This window comes from Bufo gargarizans, chromosome 2, assembly GCF_014858855.1.
Source record: "Bufo gargarizans isolate SCDJY-AF-19 chromosome 2, ASM1485885v1, whole genome shotgun sequence".
NCBI lineage: Eukaryota > Metazoa > Chordata > Amphibia > Anura > Bufonidae > Bufo > Bufo gargarizans.
In genome coordinates, this window is record NC_058081.1 from 525,508,335 (window position 1) to 525,531,231 (window position 22,897).

The 22,897-nt window shown below is 44.6% G+C and overlaps 1 protein-coding gene across 2 annotated transcripts in view; it reads right to left on the reverse strand.

Annotated features, from left to right (window-relative positions):
* Positions 1–1,852: 1,852 nt before the first annotated feature.
* LOC122926605 overlaps positions 1,853–22,897 on the reverse strand; it is a 91,244-nt gene continuing 70,199 nt past the window's right edge. Inside the window, exons 6-10 of one of the 2 annotated variants that reach the window (XM_044278029.1) lie at positions 22,780–22,880; positions 21,888–22,002; positions 19,616–19,665; positions 7,880–7,952; positions 1,853–2,922 (exon numbers count right to left, since the gene is read on the reverse strand). In XM_044278029.1, coding sequence (XP_044133964.1) covers positions 2,695–2,922; positions 7,880–7,952; positions 19,616–19,665; positions 21,888–22,002; positions 22,780–22,880 — 567 coding nt within the window. In that variant the 3' untranslated portion in view covers positions 1,853–2,694. The remainder of the gene's footprint in view (positions 2,923–7,879; positions 7,953–19,615; positions 19,666–21,887; positions 22,003–22,779; positions 22,881–22,897) is intronic. The other variant, XM_044278030.1, reaches the window with a different exon arrangement.

Below are 22,897 nucleotides of genomic sequence, written 5' to 3' on the forward strand. Positions count from 1 at the left end.
ATGACCTTTGTTTTTTAAAATTGGGTGAGCTTACTACCCTCATCTGGGCTGACCTGGAACAGATACTTAGGTTATTTTCTGAAATTTTAATTGTATGGTCTGCAATAGTACCTTCAGTTGGAGAAGGCATGGAGAATGGTTAACGCACAGATTGCCGATTCGTTCGTTCACACACTGGTGTAGTTGTTCGACACCGGCAGCTGTAAAGTGACAATCGATGACTGATGAGGCCAGGTGGGGTCCATTTAAATGAAATTACACTTGACATATTCTTGTCCGGGTTGCAGGACGGGGTGGAGCAGGCTCTGTTTTTGTTGGCTTGGGTTCGGATCTCCGTGGAGGTTGGTGTGGTAAAAAGTAAAGAATGGAGGGGAAGGCGGACTTGCCCTCTGGAAAACAATGGTTGGCATACTGCTTTATACTCTTCAGCATGTTATTGTTATTTGGTTATCCAGTGAGAGCTTAATAAAGCTGTGACCGACCCTTTAAAGGGGTTTTCGGGGAATTAAGAAAATTAAAATACTTACATATTACTGTATATATTCCCAAATACCTTTCATTAGTTATAATGGCTCGCTTTGTCTAGGGAGCAATCATTGGGAGAAATAAAATGGCCGCCATCCTATAAGTACACACAAAACCTGTCCTAATCACACAGCAGTGCAAGTTACTGTACTTCACAAGACAGAGGTAAAAAGCTGTCATCAACCTCTCAGCTCAACTTGGCAGGGATTGTGATCTTCAGCTGAATCTTTTGTAGGAATGGAGTTCATGAGGAGACATGAAGTACAGAGAGGAGGTAGGGATAATGAGCAGCAGCACTTGTATGCTGTCTCCATTACCACAGCCCTGCATTACTTCAGTCTGTCCTGTCCATCCCCTCTGTACTTCATGTCTCCTCATGGACTCCATTCCTACAGAGATTCAGCTGAAGAGCATATTAAACTGTATTCAGGATAATAATCCCTGAAAAGAAAAGTAGAGAGGAGGATGAGGCAGCTCTCTAGCCCAGTGTTGTGAAGTAACTTGTCTTCCTGTGTGATTTGGACAGGATTTGTGTGTACTAATTGGATGGCGGCCATTTTCTTTCTCCCAATGATTGCTCCCTTGATAAAACAAGCCATTAGAACTAATGAAAGGTATTTGGGAATATATTTATAATAAAGTTATATTTAAGTATTTTCATCTTCTTAATTCCCGGAGAACCCCTTTAATAAGGGAAGCATGTAGTCATTCAAGGTTTTGGAGGGTGTGGTAGTTGTTCTCTGTATGTCAGACACCATAGTGTATAGAGAAGGTATATTTGACTGTATGGGACACTGGTAGGGTGAAAGGGGTTAATTAATTTCTGGCAGCAAGGGTTTTTATGTGATGCAGCCCACAGGGGTGTATGGCTCTCAGTGGTTTATTATGTAATCTTTTAAGGCACAGTGATCAACCCTCATTCCAACAAAAAAGTTAGTTTTCATGCTTCTTCTTTATTGAAGGAAGCAGGAGGACATTCAAGGTTTTGGAGGTTGTGGTAGTTGTTCTCTACAGTCTGTGTTGTCTGAGCTGGATGGAGAAGATGAGGAAAGAGAACATCTACATTAGAGGAGACATTACTGGATGTAATAGGTATGTAGGATGTAATAGGCATTCAACCGTATTTGTGATAGCGTTTTATATAACGGCAATCCAAATATGCCTTTAGTACTGCAGCCAGAGGGTTGAATTGAAAATTAAACATATGCACTAGGGCTTGAGCCCCAAATCTTTTGATACACTAGCAATGGCCATACCTTGACTAGGGTGTAACTACCACTGTATCAGCCACAGCAGTTGCTACAGGACCCGCAGTGTCAGACAGGCCTATTCTGGCACACAAGGAGGAGATATAGGAGTGGAGGATAGATAGCATTACGTGCATTCTCCACTATACACTTCTTTTTAGAAGTGTCAGGCCAGAGTGAATAGGAATGGAAAAACGGAAAAAAAAAAACGGTCGTGTGCAGGAGGCCTAACAGACTTAGGCCCACCCTTTTCTAGATATGTCCCTTGCCTTGACCATGCCTCCATGAGAAGAGTGTGGTAATCTTTGGGGTGGTTCCCCATCTTTTGTTGACACCAATCGAAAGGACAAACGGGATGACATCACCCATGAGGAAGCAGAATGACTCCACTCGTAGGAAGCAGGTCGACTACCCGTGAGAAAAAATGATAATGGGCTCCTTTGTCCGCAAGATCTAGAGTAGCAGTTTTGGGTGTCTCTATGATATGTAGGCCCATTAATGCTATAGTATAAAGTTTTACTATGTCACCCACTGAAGGGATGTTCCAAAATATTTTAATCAGTAACTGAATGGATGCATATGCAAATTAAAGAGGTAATCAAACGTAAAGTGGTTCTCCGCCTAAACCTATATTTAGAAAAATCTATATACTAAAACCAAGTGAGCTGGGGACTTACATGATGTGTTTTTCCCTGAGACCGACTAGTTGTTATGATATGCTCCATAACAACTGGAAATTATTCAAGTCCGAGCTAAGATCTGAAGGGCAGAGTGGGGACAATGAGGCTCAAATTTTTTTCTAGAAATAAATTTAGGTGGAAAACTTCTCAAGCTAGAAAGGTTATATAATGCAACATAAATGACCATATCCCATAATACACATATACACAGTACAATGACACAAAAGAACTTCTCTACAGGGTCATCTTTCAGTAACAGTATTGGACTCTGGTACTACGCTGTCTACAAGGCTCTTATGTTTCTTCACCATCTTTGTACCACGGCCTTGAGATTTTGTGGTAGACCTTTGAGAGTCCATCACTTGAGGTTGATCGCCCTTCTGATAAGAAGGATTCCACAGTATGGCCTCGGCAGCTTTTTCATGGTCTCTCAAGAAGATTGCGTTGTGTCTGGTGTTGGGAATGGTGTTCTGAAAATCACACAGTAACAATATATTATAAATATCATACATAATCATAAAATACAATCAATATAAACAATGATTATACAAATATTCCTTCTGGGATGAGCAGAACATATTTTACTTCAGAGTGAGACTATCCTGAAGTCATTTTCACACTGTGGAAGAATAGCGGCCACTCATGCAATATAGTATTACAGGTCAATCATTCAAGTGGATGGTCGGTCATTTAATCCATGGATGAGCCAGGTCAACGAAAGCTCTTAATGGCTCTTTACTCTGGCGCGTACAGGGTGCACCCGAGCTGAGGACCCACCCATTGATGCCCTAATGAAGAATGTAAAAACAGGCTGTCTCTGTGAGACTCCCATCAGAATTTTGTGTCATAACTATGAAGCAAGTGGTATAATTTTCTCCTGTCAGAGTTTCGATGTCCAGCAGTCTTGTGATATTGAGAGTATAGATGTGATATAATCATGGGATGTTGCTAAATGTGACTATACCTCTGTATCCCATATAATGATGTACTGTAGCAGAGCCAAAAGGAACCGCGATAAGACATGTCAGAGTGTTCTCTTGTGAAAAAAGTCATAGAAAAAGTCAATTAACATTTCTTACCATTGTTTACTTATTATGCTACCCATTCCTTTTAGCTCCGCTACACCTGCAACTATGTACCTGGGGTTCCAATGCATCCATGAAGAAGATGCCCACAGAGGTGTACATAGATATCATAGGATCCGTGTCACGGTGCGGTTCATTGTGACAGTTTTGGCCATGCAGGCTGACTCCTGTGTATGCTGGTTGGTGGGGGCTGCAGGCTGTGTGAACTGTTTCCTGTGTGTCTCCCCATTTCCATATCTTGTGGTTTCTTGTCACCGGTGCCATAAAGGCTGGCTGCATGCACTTTGTGTACTGGCTGTAGGTGTTCCCATCTATGCTGGTTCTGCGATGCGTGCCAGAGGAGGCCAGTCCTGCATCGCTGGATGACCTTTTAAGACTGGGAACGGATGGGCATGTATGATTATACATAGTGTGTGTAATGTATATATGGGGCACAAAGCAAAGCTCCACTGGTAAAAAAATAAAAAGAATATGAGCGCCAGTATACGGCAACACAAAACATTTTTTAAAGAGCTTTTTTTTTTTTTTTTTTTTTTTCTAAAACATTAAAAAAGAACATGTAAACGTGGCCTCTCACGCACTGACCCATATAATAAAGTTAACGTGTTCCTTTTTACTGTACAGTTAACCATATCATGTACCTACTGTATGATGTATGACAAGAGAAGATAACTTTGGTGGAGGATCTCCTTTGGAAATCTTTTTGGTCTTCATCCAGACACAGCTATAAAAGTGCTGGACCACAGAGTCTGAAAAATGGAAATCTCAGTCCTGTGCCCAAGTCCAAGTCAAAGATTCAGTTTGTTTACCCTGCCACTAACTACTGATACCAGATCACAGTGCCCCCAAGGGCTCATTCCCTGTGAGCCCTTCCCCCTTATGGAGCACAGAGAGCCTTTCTGCTGGGAATCGGTAGTTTCCCACTTATGTGTGTATGGGCCAATCTAAAGTTCTATATGCCCTTTAATGTCATCTTGCACTAATCACTGTAATTTCATTTGTCACAGCTGCTAAATTCCTATTACAGGCTGGTAAATGCATTACACACTAACAACAGGCACTACTTGGACTATAGTTCAGATAACCTTTTCAAAGAATAGAGCAGAGAGTTTGCCTGCCATGAGGGAGACAGCCCTTGGGTTCTAAACTATTAGTACCAAAGGATCCATATTATTGAAAGACTGAATAGCCAGAGCAAGATCAGGAACCAAGTAAAGTATCATCATCACACCTGCATAAGTTAACCTGGAACCTACATACATCACCTCACAGAGCCTACTAATTGGGATTTGCAGCTTTATCATCTTTACCAACTTCATGTAGGACAAACTGCTGCTATACTTATTACAAGACTACAATTTACAAGTAAAGTTGCTGTTTGGTTCAACTACTGCATCTCTCATCATTCTACTTCATCTCCTAATTTGCACCTCACGGTGCTGGCGTCACGAACCCAGGGCCAAGCCACCAAAGCACCCTAAGCATACCCGCTACCATCAAGGGCACCTCAACTTCCGTCTGGCTGGTGTTCCCTGCAACAGAGAGTGCCGCAGAGGATTTAGGAAGGTCTTTTCCTCCACTGCACGCCGGCCCAGGGAGCTACAGAAAAGTGAATACAACTACTGCACACATTATCACCACTCTCACCGTGCACTCATTACATCCCTGTGGCCCAGTTGTCGCAAATCTATGAAGGCCCACCTGAGTCACTGACCAGACAATATCAAGACAGTGAGGGAATTTATCAAAGTTTGTAATTTTGTCCTATATTTATAAGTGATGGAGTGGCATCAAGCACTGGAAAGGTTTTCTTTGACTCAAAGGAATCCCCTTTTACCTCTGTGATTGACATAAACTTGAATCTCCTGATGTGCAATTTCAAGTCATCTGCTATCCGCTCTAGGGTACCTGTTCAGTGCCTGACTGGAAACAGCTGCTGACACTACTGGGGGTGACTTACCAGCTGCTTACCCTGCAGTGGAGATAAAACCGACTAGTGTATGTACCATGTCCTCCAGACAGCCCTCGCCAGATCACAGTTATAGCTTTCTTCTGGAATTTATACATACATGTGAGGGGGCAACCTTCATTGCCCTATGGTACTTCTTTGCTTCACCCTTTCTGTTTGTTGCTGCCCCATTAATATTTCCCCACTTGCTGCCCTGCTCTGGTAATTTTCTCTGTATGTCAGTTTTACCCCTTGTGTTGATAATGGCAGGTGGGCTGCTGCACAGGGCAGAACCACTAGACTGTGACCATATGACTGGTTACTAACCGTTACTGGGTCAGCATAGTATACTGGCCGCCAGCTTGCAGGAGGAGAAGTCCTACATGAGCATGGGCCCACCAAGGAGTCAAAGCTGGCATAAGAGCCAATGTTAAGGAGCTGAGTGTTGGGCCATTGGTTGCTGCATAACGAGGGGACAATAAGAGGACATATTAAAAGGAAGAATTGAACGAAGTGCAGGAGTAACCACATCTATTGTCAGAGCGACCTGCTTCAAGTGACAGGACTGTGTATGCAGCACCACAGAGCAGAATCACTGCAAAATGCTAACTGTTATAATATATTGTTGAGTAAGAGCATTCTGATTTACTGTATTTGTACACCTCACAGTATTGTATGGATAAGTCAGGGTTAAGCTCGCACCCCGCATTTAAGTAAATGGGGCCGCACCATGATGCGGGTTACACACAGACAGTAACCGTGTTTTGTGGATCTACTATTCTCAAACCAAATGGTGAATGGACCCTTAATTAACTTCTGCAGATCTAAAGGATAAATATATATCCCTATTTGACAATCACACAACATGATCTGCACCACTGATATACTCGTTATTCATGACTGAAGTCGCTTTATCCTCACATACTCCTATGACCATATGTGTCCTGCCCTAAATACACGCAGGTGTTATGATAATGCATGGTAATAAGTGAGACAAATGATCCAATTAAACATGCTGGGATTACAGCTGATGAGCACAAACCACAAAATGCTGATATCAATTATTTTGTTTATCCTTCCAAATTGGGCCTGGTCAGAGGGACTGAGTGTCTGGGAACCATCCCAAATGTAACCAGCAGAATGTAATAAACATCTTCAGCATCAGAGATTTGTACTATGGACAACATCCCATCACTCCTATTAACCGGATAACATAAGCCTCATTGCCTGGCACCAAACCCCAAATGTTAGTTTGAATTCTTCTGGGGGGCTAAGACTTATGCAGTGAATATGTATAACTTATACCAGCTGTACATATATAATTATATACAGAAGATACCCAGGTTTTACCAGCATGGCCCATATCACTATATACAAGATATATAACTTATACCAGTGTACATATATCATTATATACAGAAGATGCCCAGGTTATACCAGCATGCTCCATATCACTATATACAAGAAGATGTATAACTTATACCAGCTGTACATATATAATTATATACAGAAGATGCCCAGGTTATACCAGCATGCTTCATATCACTATATACAAGAAGATGTATAACTTATAACAGCTGTACATATATAATTATATACAGCAGATGCCCAGGTTATACCAGCATGGCCCATATCACTATATACAAGATATATAACATACCAGCTGTACATATATAATTATATACAGAAGATACCCAGGTTATACCAGCATGCTCCATATCACTATATACAAGATGTATAATGTATACCAGCTGTACATATATAATTATATACAGAAGATACCCAGGTTATACCAGCATGCTCCATATCACTATATACAAGATATATAACTTATACCAGTTGTACATATTTAATTATATACAGAAGATGCCCAGGTTATACCAGCATGCTCCATATCACTATATACAAGAAGATGTATAACTTATACCAGCCGTACATATATTATATACAGAAGATACCCAGGTTATACCAGCATGCTCCATATCACTATATACAAGATGTATAATGTATACCAGCTGTACATATATAATTATATACAGAAGATACCCAGGTTATACCAGCATGCTCCATATCACTATATACAAGATATATAACTTATACCAGTTGTACATATTTAATTATATACAGAAGATGCCCAGGTTATACCAGCATGGCCCATATCACTATATACAAGAAGATGTATAACTTATACCAGCTGTACATATATAATTATTTACAGAAGATGCCAATGTTATACCAGCATACTTTATATCACTATATGGTATCTATACTATATTCACAATACACTATATAATAGGATATATATATATATATATATATATATATATATATATATATATATTAGTTGCTAATTACTAATTTCTTAAAACCTAAAAGACTTGATACTATACTCACTGGCTGATACTGAGACACTGGTCCATCATTTCTTGCAGAGCTTTGTGAAGGTTGTTTGGCTTTTGTTTCATCTCTACATTGTGATAACAATGATAATTTATAATATATATATACACACACACACACACATATAGGGATCTTTTATTGCAAAATAATGGCCATACTAAGGGGAACCACTGCTGATACGAGTGGCTTAAAGGGGTTGTCCATGCTTTATTAAAGCAGTTAAGTCACCTGGGACACTGCTGGCATATTGCTAGGTTATGCCAATCAATGTCAGATAGGTGCAGGTCCCACCTTCTATCTAAAGAATGGGGCCACCAAAAGGGAAAGATAGCACCTCGCATGAATGGCATGCTCTCCATTGCTATGGCTGTTCTTAAAGTAGCTGAGCAAGCACACTCAGCTACCTTTGGAAGTCCCATAGTGGTGAATGAAGTGTGCACCGCACAAGTGTGGCCACCTAACTGTTCACAACTATGGCACTGCCAAAAATAGCTGAGCCAGTGTTCGGCTGTTTTTGGAACTCATAGCAGTTTAAGGGAAACTGTCAGCAGTTTTATACTGCTATGGCCCAACAGCTCCAGTGCATGACAATGAGTCCCCATATTCATGAGCTCATGGCTCTTCCCACCAACCTACCTCTGATTGACAATTTTGTGTTCATATGAATCAGCGGCAGGTAGATGGGTACACCCAGGAGCTCATGAATACAGGGACTTATCTGCATGAGCCCAAGCTGTTTAGCACAAGATTTTAGCAAATTGACTAGGTCAATTTAAGAAAGTGACCCAGTATTTTGCTAAGTATTGTCACTAGTTACTATTGCCTTTAGTTAGGACACCATAAAACTGAAAACAGGTTCCCTTTAATGGAGTGTGGCCATGCACAGCTCCTCTCTGTTCACGTTGGGCTGTCCCTAGAGATAGGAGCAGGTCCCAGCCGTGGGACCCTTACCTATCTGACCCTGGCATCAGAAGCAGACAGCTGTGTCCACTTTGTAATGGATAAAGCTCACCACTACAGGGGTGCTCCTATTAAAGTGAATGGAAGCATCATTGAAGTGACATGCTCAGCCCACTACAATATAGACACAGCTGTCTGCCTTTGGTACTGGAGCTATTGCCGAAGAACGGATCGGCATGGTGCATGGTGTCGGACTCCCACTGGTCAACTACTGATGGCCTATCCTGAGGAAAAGCCTTCAAGTAATAAAAGGTGGACAACCGCTTTAAAAATATAGCATGAAAGGAGTTGTATGTAGGGATGAGCGAACTCGAACTGTATAGTTCGGGTTCGTACCGAATTTTGGGGTGTCCGTGACACGGACCCGAACCCGGACATTTTCGTAAAAGTCCGGGTTCGGGTTCGGTGTTCGTCGCTTTCTTCGCGCTTTTGTGACGCTTTCTTGGCACTTTTTGAAAGGCTGCAAAGCAGCCAATCAACAAGCGTCATACTACTTGCCCCAAGAGGCCATCACAGCCATGCCTACTATTGGCATGGCTGTGATTGGCCAGAGCACCATGTGACCCAGCCTCTATTTAAGCTGGAGTCACATAGCGCCGCCCGTCACTCTGCTCTGATTAGCGTAGGGAGAGGTTGCGGCTGCGACAGTAGGGCGAGATTAGGCAGATTAACTCCTCCAAAGGACTTGATTAACTGATCGATCTGCAGCTGTGGATCATTGAGCTGCTGATCCTCAATTGCTCACTGTTTTTAGGCTGCACAGACCGTTTGTCAGTCACATTTTTCTGGGGTGATCGGCGGCCATTTTGTGTCTTGTGGTGCGCCAGCACAAGCTGCGACCAAGTGCATTTAACCCTCAATGGTGTGGTTGTTTTTTGGCTAAAGCCTACATCAGGGTGAAGCTGTCACACCAAGTGCATTTAACCAGCAATAGTCTGTTCATTTTTTGGCCATATACAAAATCAGGGGCAAGCTGCGCCTGTCACCAAGTGCATTTAACCCTCAATGGTGTGGTTGTTTTTTGGCTAAAGCCTACATCAGGGTGAAGCTGTCACACCAAGTGCATTTAACCAGCAATAGTCTGTTCATTTTTTGGCCATATACTAAATCAGGGGCAAGCTGCGCCTGTCACCAAGTGCATTTAACCCTCAATGGTGTGGTTGTTTTTTGGCTAAAGCCTACATCAGGGTGAAGCTGTCACACCAAGTGCATTTAACCAGCAATAGTCTGTTTATTTTTTGGCCATATCCCAGTCTAATTCTGTCACTAAATCCATACCGGTCACCCAGCGCCTAAATACTAGGCCTCAAATTTATATCCAGCTAAATCTGTCCCTAGTGCTGTAGCTGGGCGAGTTATTTAGTGTCCGTTCAAGCACATTTCTTGTTCTGGGTTGAAATACAATTCCCAATTTAGCAATTTCATAATTTAGTGGTTTCTGCTATATCAGAGCTATTTGAAATCTATCCCTAAAAGGGTATATAATATTCAAGGTGCACATTGGGTCATTCAGAATAACTTCACACACACCCGCTACTGTGTATTTCCAAGTCTAATTCTGTCACTAAACCCATACCTGTCACGCAGCGCCTAAATACTAGGCCTCAAATTTATATCCAGCTAAATCTGTCCCTATTGCTGTAGCTGGGCGAGTTATTTAGTGTCCGTTCAAGCACATTTCTTGTTCTGGGTTGAAATACAATTCCCAATTTAGCAATTTCATAATTTAGTGGTTTCTGCTATATCAGAGCTATTTGAAATCTATCCCTAAAAGGGTATATAATATTCAAGGTGCACATTGGGTCATTCAGAATAACTTCACACACACCCGCTACTGTGTATTTCCAAGTCTAATTCTGGCACTAAACCCATACCTGTCACCCAGCGCCTAAATACTAGGCCTCAAATTTATATCCCGCTAAATCTGTCCTTAGTGCTGTAGCTGGGCGAGTTATTTAGTGTCCGTTCAAGCACATTTCTTGTTCTGGGTTGAAATACAATTCCCAATTTAGCAATTTCATAATTTAGTGGTTTCTGCTATATCAGAGCTATTTGAAATCTATCCCTAAAAGGGTATATAATATTCAAGGTGCACATTGGGTCATTCAGAATAACTTCACACACACCCGCTACTGTGTATTTCCAAGTCTAATTCTGGCACTAAACCCATACCTGTCACCCAGCGCCTAAATACTAGGCCTCAAATTTATATCCCGCTAAATCTGTCCTTAGTGCTGTAGCTGGGCGAGTTATTTAGTGTCCGTTCAAGCACATTTCTTGTTCTGGGTTGAAATACAATTCCCAATTTAGCAATTTCATAATTTAGTGGTTTCTGCTATATCAGAGCTATTTGAAATCTATCCCTAAAAGGGTATATAATATTCAAGGTGCACATTGGGTCATTCAGAATAACTTCACACACACCCGCTACTGTGTATTTCCAAGTCTAATTCTGGCACTAAACCCATACCTGTCACCCAGCGCCTAAATACTAGGCCTCAAATTTATATCCCGCTAAATCTGTCCTTAGTGCTGTAGCTGGGCGAGTTATTTAGTGTCCGTTCAAGCACATTTCTTGTTCTGGGTTGAAATACAATTCCCAATTTAGCAATTTCATAATTTAGTGGTTTCTGCTATATCAGAGCTATTTGAAATCTATCCCTAAAAGGGTATATAATATTCAAGGTGCACATTGGGTCATTCAGAATAACTTCACACACACCCGCTACTGTGTATTTCCAAGTCTAATTCTGGCACTAAACCCATACCTGTCACCCAGCGCCTAAATACTAGGCCTCAAATTTATATCCCGCTAAATCTGTCCTTAGTGCTGTAGCTGGGCGAGTTATTTAGTGTCCGTTCAAGCACATTTCTTGTTCTGGGTTGAAATACAATTCCCAATTTAGCAATTTCATAATTTAGTGGTTTCTGCTATATCAGAGCTATTTGAAATCTATCCCTAAAAGGGTATATAATATTCAAGGTGCACATTGGGTCATTCAGAATAACTTCACACACACCCGCTACTGTGTATTTCCAAGTCTAATTCTGGCACTAAACCCATACCTGTCACCCAGCGCCTAAATACTAGGCCTCAAATTTATATCCCGCTAAATCTGTCCTTAGTGCTGTAGCTGGGCGAGTTATTTAGTGTCCGTTCAAGCACATTTCTTGTTCTGGGTTGAAATACAATTCCCAATTTAGCAATTTCATAATTTAGTGGTTTCTGCTATATCAGAGCTATTTGAAATCTATCCCTAAAAGGGTATATAATATTCAAGGTGCACATAGGGTCATTCAGAATAACTTCACACACACGCTTCTGTGCATTTCCAAGTCTAATTCTGTCACTAAATCCATACCGGTCACCCAGCGCCTAAATACTAGGCCTCAAATTTATATCCAGCTAAATCTGTCCCTAGTGCTGTAGCTGGGCGAGTTATTTAGTGTCCGTTCAAGCACATTTCTTGTTCTGGGTTGAAATACAATTCCCAATTTAGCAATTTCATAATTTAGTGGTTTCTGCTATATCAGAGCTATTTGAAATCTATCCCTAAAAGGGTATATAATATTCAAGGTGCACATAGGGTCATTCAGAATAACTTCACAGACCCGCTACTGTGCATTTCCAAATCTAATTCTGTCACTAAACCCATACCTGTCACCCAGCGCCTAAATACTAGGCCTCAAATTTATATCCCGCTAAATCTCTCGTTACCGCTGTCCTGTTGTGGCTGGGAAAGTTATTTAGTGTCCGTCAAAGCACATTTTTTGTTCTGGGTTGAAATACAATTCCCAATTTAGCAATTTCATAATTTAGTCGTTTCTGCTATATCAGAGCTATTTGAAATCTATCCCTAAAAGGGTAGATCATATTCAAGGTGCACATAGGGTCATTCAGAATAACTTCACACACACGCTTCTGTGCATTTCCAAGTCTAATTCTGTCACTAAATCCATACCGGTCACCCAGCGCCTAAATACTAGGCCTCAAATTTATATCCCGCTGAATTTGAATACAATACATTGGGCCAAATAATATATTTGTTGTTGTGGTGAACCATAACAATGAGAAAAACATCTAGTAAGGGACGCGGACGTGGACATGGTCGTGGTGGTGTTAGTGGACCCTCTGGTGCTGGGAGAGGACGTGGCCGTTCTGCCACATCCACACGTCCTAGTGTACCAACTACCTCAGGTCCCAGTAGCCGCCAGAATTTACAGCGATATATGGTGGGGCCCAATGCCGTTCTAAGGATGGTAAGGCCTGAGCAGGTACAGGCATTAGTCAATTGGGTGGCCGACAGTGGATCCAGCACGTTCACATTATCTCCCACCCAGTCTTCTGCAGAAAGCGCACAGATGGCGCCTGAAAACCAACCCCATCAGTCTGTCACATCACCCCCATGCATACCAGGGAAACTGTCTCAGCCTCAAGTTATGCAGCAGTCTCTTATGCTGTTTGAAGACTCCGCTGGCAGGGTTTCCCAAGGGCATCCACCTAGCCCTTCCCCAGCGGTGAAAGACATAGAATGCACTGACGCACAACCACTTATGTTTCCTGATGATGAGGACATGGGAATACCACCTCAGCATGTCTCTGATGATGACGAAACACAGGTGCCAACTGCTGCGTCTTTCTGCAGTGTGCAGACTGAACAGGAGGTCAGGGATCAAGACTGGGTGGAAGACGATGCAGGGGACGATGAGGTCCTAGACCCCACATGGAATGAAGGTCGTGCCACTGACTTTCACAGTTCGGAGGAAGAGGCAGTGGTGAGACCGAGCCAACAGCGTAGCAAAAGAGGGAGCAGTGGGCAAAAGCAGAACACCCGCCGCCAAGAGACTCCGCCTGCTACTGACCGCCGCCATCTGGGACCGAGCACCCCAAAGGCAGCTTCAAGGAGTTCCCTGGCATGGCACTTCTTCAAACAATGTGCTGACGACAAGACCCGAGTGGTTTGCACGCTGTGCCATCAGAGCCTGAAGCGAGGCATTAACGTTCTGAACCTGAGCACAACCTGCATGACCAGGCACCTGCATGCAAAGCATGAACTGCAGTGGAGTAAACACCTTAAAACCAAGGAAGTCACTCAGGCTCCCCCTGCTACCTCTTCTGCTGCTGCCGCCTCGGCCTATTCTGCTGCTGCCGCCTCGGCCTCTTCCTCCGCCTCTGGAGGAACGTTGGCACCTGCCGCCCAGCAAACAGGGGATGTACCACCAACACCACCACCACCACCTCCGTCACCAAGCGTCTCAACCATGTCACACGCCAGCGTTCAGCTCTCCATCTCACAAACATTTGATAGAAAGCGTAAATTCCCACCTAGCCACCCTCGATCCCTGGCCCTGAATGCCAGCATTTCTAAACTACTGGCCTATGAAATGCTGTCATTTAGGCTGGTGGACACAGACAGCTTCAAACAGCTCATGTCGCTTGCTGTCCCACAGTATGTTGTTCCCAGCCGGCACTACTTCTCCAAGAGAGCCGTGCCTTCCCTGCACAACCAAGTATCCGATAAAATCAAGTGTGCACTGCGCAACGCCATCTGTGGCAAGGTCCACCTAACCACAGATACGTGGACCAGTAAGCACGGCCAGGGACGCTATATCTCCCTAACTGCACACTGGGTAAATGTAGTGGCAGCTGGGCCCCAGGCGGAGAGCTGTTTGGCGCACGTCCTTCCGCCGCCAAGGATCGCAGGGCAACATTCTTTGCCTCCTGTTGCCACCTCCTCCTTCTCGGCTTCCTCCTCCTCTTCTTCCACCTGCTCATCCAGTCAGCCACACACCTTCACCACCAACTTCAGCACAGCCCGGGGTAAACGTCAGCAGGCCATTCTGAAACTCATATGTTTGGGGGACAGGCCCCACACCGCACAGGAGTTGTGGCGGGGTATAGAACAACAGACCGACGAGTGGTTGCTGCCGGTGAGCCTCAAGCCCGGCCTGGTGGTGTGTGATAATGGGCGAAATCTCGTTGCAGCTCTGGGACTAGCCAATTTGACGCACATCCCTTGCTTGGCGCATGTGCTGAATTTGGTGGTGCAGAAGTTCATTCACAACTACCCCGACATGTCAGAGCTGCTGCATAAAGTGCGGGCCGTCTGTTCGCGCTTCCGGCGTTCACATCCTGCTGCTGCTCGCCTGTCTGCGCTACAGCGTAACTTCGGCCTTCCCGCTCACCGCCTCATATGCGACGTGCCCACCAGGTGGAACTCCACCTTGCACATGCTGGACAGACTGTGCGAGCAGCAGCAGGCCATAGTGGAGTTTCAGCTGCAGCACGCACGGGTCAGTCGCACTACAGAACAGCACCACTTCACCACCAATGACTGGGCCTCCATGCGAGACCTGTGTGCCCTGTTGCGCTGTTTCGAGTACTCCACCAACATGGCCAGTGGCGATGACACCGTTATCAGCGTTACAATACCACTTCTATGTCTCCTTGAGAAAACACTTAGGGCGATGATGGAAGAGGAGGTGGCCCAGGAGGAGGAGGAGGAGGAGGAGGAAGAGGGGTCATTTTTAGCACTTTCAGGCCAGTCTCTTCGAAGTGACTCAGAGGGAGGTTTTTGGCAACAGCAGAGGCCAGGTACAAATGTGGCCAGCCAGGGCCCACTACTGGAGGACGAGGAGGACGAGGATGAGGAGGAGGTGGAGGAGGATGAGGATGAAGCATGGTCACAGCGGGGTGGCACCCAACGCAGCTCGGGTCCATCACTGGTGCGTGGCTGGGGGGAAAGGCAGGACGATGACGATACGCCTCCCACAGAGGACAGCTTGTCCTTATCCCTGGGCAGCCTGGCACACATGAGCGACTACATGCTGCAGTGCCTGCGCAACGACAGCAGAGTTGCCCACATTTTAACCTGTGCGGACTACTGGGTTGCCACCCTGCTGGATCCACGCTACAAAGACAATGTGCCCACCTTACTTCCTGCACTGGAGCGTGATAGGAAGATGCGCGAGTACAAGCGCACGTTGGTAGACGCGCTACTGAGAGCATTCCCAAATGTCACAGGGGAACAAGTGGAAGCCCAAGGCCAAGGCAGAGGAGGAGCAAGAGGTCGCCAAGGCAGCTGTGTCACGGCCAGCTCCTCTGAGGGCAGGGTTAGCATGGCAGAGATGTGGAAAACTTTTGTCAACACGCCACAGCTAACTGCACCACCACCTGATACGCAACGTGTTAGCAGGAGGCAACATTTCACTAACATGGTGGAACAGTACGTGTGCACACCCCTCCACGTACTGACTGATGGTTCGGCCCCATTCAACTTCTGGGTCTCTAAATTGTCCACGTGGCCAGAGCTAGCCTTTTATGCCTTGGAGGTGCTGGCCTGCCCGGCAGCCAGCGTTTTGTCTGAACGTGTATTCAGCACGGCAGGGGGCGTCATTACAGACAAACGCAGCCGCCTGTCTACAGCCAATGTGGACAAGCTGACGTTCATAAAAATGAACCAGGCATGGATCCCACAGGACCTGTCCGTCCCTTGTCCAGATTAGACATTAACTACCTCCCCATAACCATATATTATTGGACTCCAGGGCACTTCCTCATTCAATCCTATTTTTATTTTTTTATTTTACCATTATATTGCGATGCTACCCAAAGTTGAATGAACCTCTCCTCTGCCTGTGTGCTAGGCCTAAATATATGCCAATGGACTGTTGCAGTGGTGGCTGACATGAAGCCTGATTCTCTGCTATGACATGCAGACTAATTCTCTGCTGACATGAAGCCAGATTGTCTGTTACGGGACCTCCCTCCTCTGCCTGGGTGCTGGGCCTAAATTTATGACAATGGACTGTTGCAGTGGTGGCTGACGTGAAGCCTCATTCTCTGCTATGACATGCAGACTGATTCTCTGCTGACATGAAGCCAGATTGTCTGTTACGGGACCTCTCTCCTCTGCCTGTGTGCTAGGCCTAAATATATGCCAATGGACTGTTGCAGTGGTGGCTGACGTGAAGCCTGATTCTCTGCTATGACATGCAGACTGATTCTCTGCTGACATGAAGCCAGATCCTCTGTTACGGGACCTCTCTCCTCTGCCTGTGTGTGTGCTGGGCCTAAATATATGCCAATGGACTGTTGCAGTGGTGGCTGACGTGAAGCCTCATTCTCTGCTATGACATGCAGACTAATTCTCTGCTGACATGAAGACAGATTCTCTGTTACGGGACCTCCCTCCTCTGCCTGGGTGCTGGGCCTAAATATATGCCAATGGACTGTTGCAGTGGTGGGTGACGTGAAGCCTCATTCTCTGCTATGACATGCAGACTAATTCTCTGCTGACATGAAGCCAGATTGTCTGTTACGGGACCTCTCTCCTCTGCCTGTGTGTGTGCTGGGCCTAAATATATGCCAATGGACTGTTGCAGTGGTGGCTGACGTGAAGCCTCATTCTCTGCTATGACATGCAGACTAATTCTCTGCTGACATGAAGACAGATTCTCTGTTACGGGACCTCTCTCCTCTGCCTGTGTGTGTGCTGGGCCTAAATATATGCCAATGGACTGTTGCAGTGGTGGCTGACGTGAAGCCTCATTCTCTGCTATGACATGCAGACTAATTCTCTGCTGACATGAAGACAGATTCTCTGTTACGGGACCTCCCTCCTCTGCCTGGGTGCTGGGCCTAAATATATGCCAATGGACTGTTGCAGTGGTGGGTGACGTGAAGCCTGATTCTCTGCTATGACATGCAGACTAATTCTCTGCTGACATGAAGACAGATTCTCTGTTACGGGACCTCTCTCCTCTGCCTGTGTGTGTGCTGGGCCTAAATATATGCCAATGGACTGTTGCAGTGGTGGCTGACGTGAAGCCTCATTCTCTGCTATGACATGCAGACTAATTCTCTGCTGACATGAAGACAGATTCTCTGTTACGGGACCTCCCTCCTCTGCCTGGGTGCTGGGCCTAAATATATGCCAATGGACTGTTGCAGTGGTGGCTGACGTGAAGCCTCATTCTCTGCTATGACATGCAGACTGATTCTCTGCTGACATGAAGCCAGATCGTCTGTTACGGGACCTCTCTGCTCTGCCTGTGTGCTAGGCCTAAATATATGCCAATGGACTGTTGCAGTGGTGGGTGACGTGAAGCCTCATTCTCTGCTATGACATGCAGACTGATTCTCTGCTGTCATGAAGCCAGATTGTCTGTTACGGGACCTCTCTGCTCTGCCTGTGTGCTAGGCCTAAATATATGCCAATGGACTGTTGCAGTGGTGGGTGACGTGAAGCCTCATTCTCTGCTATGACATGCAGACTGATTCTCTGCTGTCATGAAGCCAGATTGTCTGTTACGGGACCTCTCTGCTCTGCCTGTGTGCTAGGCCTAAATATATGCCAATGGACTGTTGCAGTGGTGGGTGACGTGAAGCCTCATTCTCTGCTATGACATGCAGACTGATTCTCTGCTGACATGAAGCCAGATTGTCTGTTACGGGACCTCTCTCCTCTGCCTGTGTGCTAGGCCTAAATATATGCCAATGGACTGTTGCAGTGGTGGCTGACGTGAAGCCTCATTCTCTGCTATGACATGCAGACTAATTCTCTGCTGACATGAAGCCAGATTGTCTGTTACGGGACCTCTCTCCTCTGCCTGGGTGCTGGGCCTAAATTTATGACAATGGACTGTTGCAGTGGTGGCTGACGTGAAGCCTGATTCTCTGCTATGACATGCAGACTGATTCTCTGCTGACATGAAGCCAGATCCTCTGTTACGGGACCTCTCTCCTCTGCCTGTGTGTGTGCTGGGCCTAAATATATGCCAATGGACTGTTGCAGTGGTGGCTGACGTGAAGCCTCATTCTCTGCTATGACATGCAGACTGATTCTCTGCTGACATGAAGCCAGATTCTCTGTTACGGGACCTCTCTCCTCTGCCTGTGTGTGTGCTGGGCCTAAATATATGCCAATGGACTGTTGCAGTGGTGGCTGACGTGAAGCCTCATTCTCTGCTATGACATGCAGACTAATTCTCTGCTGACATGAAGACAGATTCTCTGTTACGGGACCTCCCTCCTCTGCCTGGGTGCTGGGCCTAAATATATGCCAATGGACTGTTGCAGTGGTGGCTGACGTGAAGCCTCATTCTCTGCTATGACATGCAGACTAATTCTCTGCTGACATGAAGACAGATTCTCTGTTACGGGACCTCTCTCCTCTGCCTGGGTGCCGGGGCCTAAATATCTGAGAATGGACTGTTCCAGTGGTGGGTGACGGGAAGCCAGATTCTCTGCTATGGAACCTCTCTCCAATTGATTTTGGTTAATTTTTATTTATTTAATTTTTAATTTAATTCATTTCCCTATCCACATTTGTTTGCAGGGGATTTACCTACATGTTGCTGCCTTTTGCAGCCCTCTAGCTCTTTCCTGGGCTGTTTTACAGCCTTTTTAGTGCCGAAAAGTTCGGGTCCCCATTGACTTCAATGGGGTTCGGGTTCGGGACGAAGTTCGGATCGGGTTCGGATCCCGAACCCGAACATTTCCGGGATGTTCGGCCGAACTTCTCGAACCCGAACATCCAGGTGTTCGCTCAACTCTAGTTGTATGAGATCAGCTATTGTCCATTTGTTGTGTCTGATATGCACTTGAAGGGGACTAAGCTGTAATGAAGTGTGAAGACAAGAGTGTCACTGTTTCTAGGAAAAAGTTAAACAATTGACCTCATACAACCCTAGAGAACCAGTAAAATTAACAAGAAATTTGGGATAATGTATGATATGTATCTTCAATTTGAACACATTTATAATTACCTAAAGGCTATAGCAGCAAAAACTCCAGGAAAATCCAAGAATTCTTCAACCTGCAGCATATAATGAACATATTAATAATGCTATATAGTGCCTTGTAAAAGTATTAACCCCCTTAGTTTTTTTCCATGTTAATTTATATCTTGGAATTAACATGGATTTTAATTTAGAATTTTAAAAATAAATACTGAAATGTTGTAAGATGCATATGTATTCACCCCCTGTTTTTTCATACCACAAATACAGTCTGGTCCAGTCAAGCCAGCTGGACAACTGGGCCACAGACCCTGGGCCATGGTACGAGCCTTCTATGAAAGAGAGGGACACCTAGCTCAGAACCTTCTACTACTAGAAAAGAGACTGGAAAAGCTAGCTCAGTGCATTTCCTGTATTTTTTTGCACTTGAGTTCATCCAGTAAAGAAGGACACTGGTTTACTAAAACCCCTGACTCTCTGGACTTATTTCGCATTGGTGAGCACCACCCTTACAACGTGGCGACACCTCGATGGTGTCCAGGGGACCCAGTGTAGCATTGGGGGCCACCTCAATCCCAGCTACTGCGCAAGCAGCATGTGCCAGACTCCCCAAACACATGGAAGATGGTTCTCTGGTCAGATGAGACAATCATGGTCATCAAGGCTGTGCTTCGCACAAACCTAGCATTTCCCATCACCCTAGGATAACTATTACCACAGTGAAGAATGGTGGTGGCAGGATCATGCTGTGGTACAGACTGGAAAACTGGTCAAGACTGAAGGAATTGTAGATTGAGGTAAATACAGGACAGTTCTCTTTCAGACTGCCAGAGATTCGAGACTGGGCCAGAGGCTCACAATCGAGCAGCACTATGGCTGCTAAAGCTACATTGCAGTGGTTTAAGGGGGAAAATGTAAATGTCTCTAAATGGCCTAGTTAAAGACCAGACTTCAATCCAACTGAGGCATGACTCAAAGACGGCTGTGCTTTGTCTGGAAGAATGGTCAAAAATCCAAGGGGGAGATTTATCAAACTGGTGTAAAGGAAAACTAGCTAATAGGCGCCCATAGTAACCAATCAGATTCCACCTTTCCTAAGGAGTCCTGAAAAATAAAAGATGGAATAAGGTTGCTATGGGCAATTAAGCCAGATTTTCTTTACACCAGTTTTGATACATCCCCTCAGTGTCTAGCTGTGCTAAATAACTTTTGTTAGTTATAATGGCTCATTTTGTCTAGGGAGCAATCATCGGGGGCAATAAAATGGCCGCCCTCCTATTAGTACACACAAAGCCTGTTGTGATCACTCAGCAGGACAAGTTACTTCACAACACTGGGCTAAAGAGCTATTATCTCCAGCTGAATCTCCGTAGGAATGGAGTTCATGAGGAGATGTGAAGTACAGAGAGGAGGTGGGGATGTGGTCGATGGGCAGCAGCACTTGTATGCAGTCTCCATTACTACAGCCCCACATTATTACAGTCTGTCCTGTCAATCCTCTCAGTACTTCATGACTCCTTGTGAAGTTCTTATCAGCTGTATTCAGGATCATAATCCCTGACAAGAAGAGCAGAGAGGAGGATGAGGCAGCTCTTTACCTCAGTGTTATGAAGTAACTCGTCCTGCTCTGTGATTGACAGGTTTTGTGTGTAGTAATAGGATGGTGGCCATTTTATTTCTCCTAATGATTGACCCCTAGACAAAATTTGCCATTATAACTAATGAAAGATAATTAGGAATATATTTATAATAAAGTAATATTTAAGCATTTTAATTTTCTTAGTTCCCAGAGAACTCATTTAAAATGTGGGTGTCCCTAGTACTGCATATCAGCCTTGTTCAGTTTTTCTGCTGATTGGGGACTGCCACAATGTCAAATCCATGCTAACTATACATTGATGACTTATCATAAGGACTGTTTCTGGAAACCACCTTTAAAGGGGGTTCCCCCTTAACAATAAGTAATGACATCTTGCCAAACCTTTGGGATTGCCCACTAGATCTGCTGCATCTCTAGTAAATCACTTTGGGTCTTCCTTTTTTAACACTACCAACACATTCTTAACCAAGTACTGCAACCCAAACCCATTCATATCAGTTGCAATTTTCAGATCAGTGCAAAGCTGGGGGTAGAACTCAGCAAAGAGGTCATTGTGCTTTACCAGCTCTGCAGCTCCTTTGGATGTGCCATCAATAAGTGAAGGCACATCCTAATAAGGTGCCATTACCTATTAAAATGGAAAAGTCCATTTGAAGGGGCAAATTCAAAAAGTTGATTGTATCACACCCTATTTCTAACCTTTCCTTTGGCTTTGGCCCATTCTGCATCGTCATTGTCATCTTTTTGCCCTTGAATTTTGTTTGCATTTTCCTCTCGTTTTTCTCTGCTCTTTCTTTTCTCTTTGGCTGATGAGCTGTGATGTATCAGTATGCAAGGAAGAATAAGAAGCGAGAGTCAGACACAGTTTACAGACTATGGTACAGCTTGACAAGTAGTAAATAGACATGTGGAGGTATTTAATTTTTTTTCCAGTGGAAGCAAAAAAACATAAAAAAAACTGACCTTGTTGTCCATAGCAGTTGAGCTCTGATTGGTTGCTATGGGCAACAAGGCTGGATTTTCTGTTAGGTATGATAAATAAGACCCAATGGAGCAGAGTTACTAAACCTATTGATGACATAATCTTAGACAGGCTGTCTAGAACTGCACCAGATTCATGACAGGGGCCAGTGACGTATTTAGGACTGGACCCCACAGCAATTAGGACTGGACCCCCCCCCCCCCCTCCCTTGGTCCTCTTAAGGCAGACCTCACACTAAACAAAATAGAGAAGAAGATCTGGTTGCGGTGAGTTATACCAGTGCTAGGACTAGGAGAACCATACTCACTGCTCCCTGGGGCCCTGAAAATAAAACCATTTAGTGTACTCCGGTGCCCCTTTCTGACGGAGGGCCCTATAGCAGCTGCTTCCCCTGCTTCCATGGTAAAGACAGAATTATTTAGGCCAGAAATGTTGCACATTAAACTATATCCCATATCCCACAAAGTCACACCCCTTTCCAGATAAGCATCTAGGCATATATGATTTCTCTAAACCTAGATGCACCAAATTGCTTGCTATTTTGGCACAATTTACACCAGAATTTAAGCAATCTGACATTGGTAAATGAAGGCCAATTTCTTTATCTACCAGGAGGTTGTAGAATTTTCTGGTCCGCTTTTGTCTTCTCTGTCATTTAAGCGCATGTCCAGTTTCACTTGTTCTATAAGTTTGGAACAAGAGTCACTTTCCTACAGAAAAATAGAAA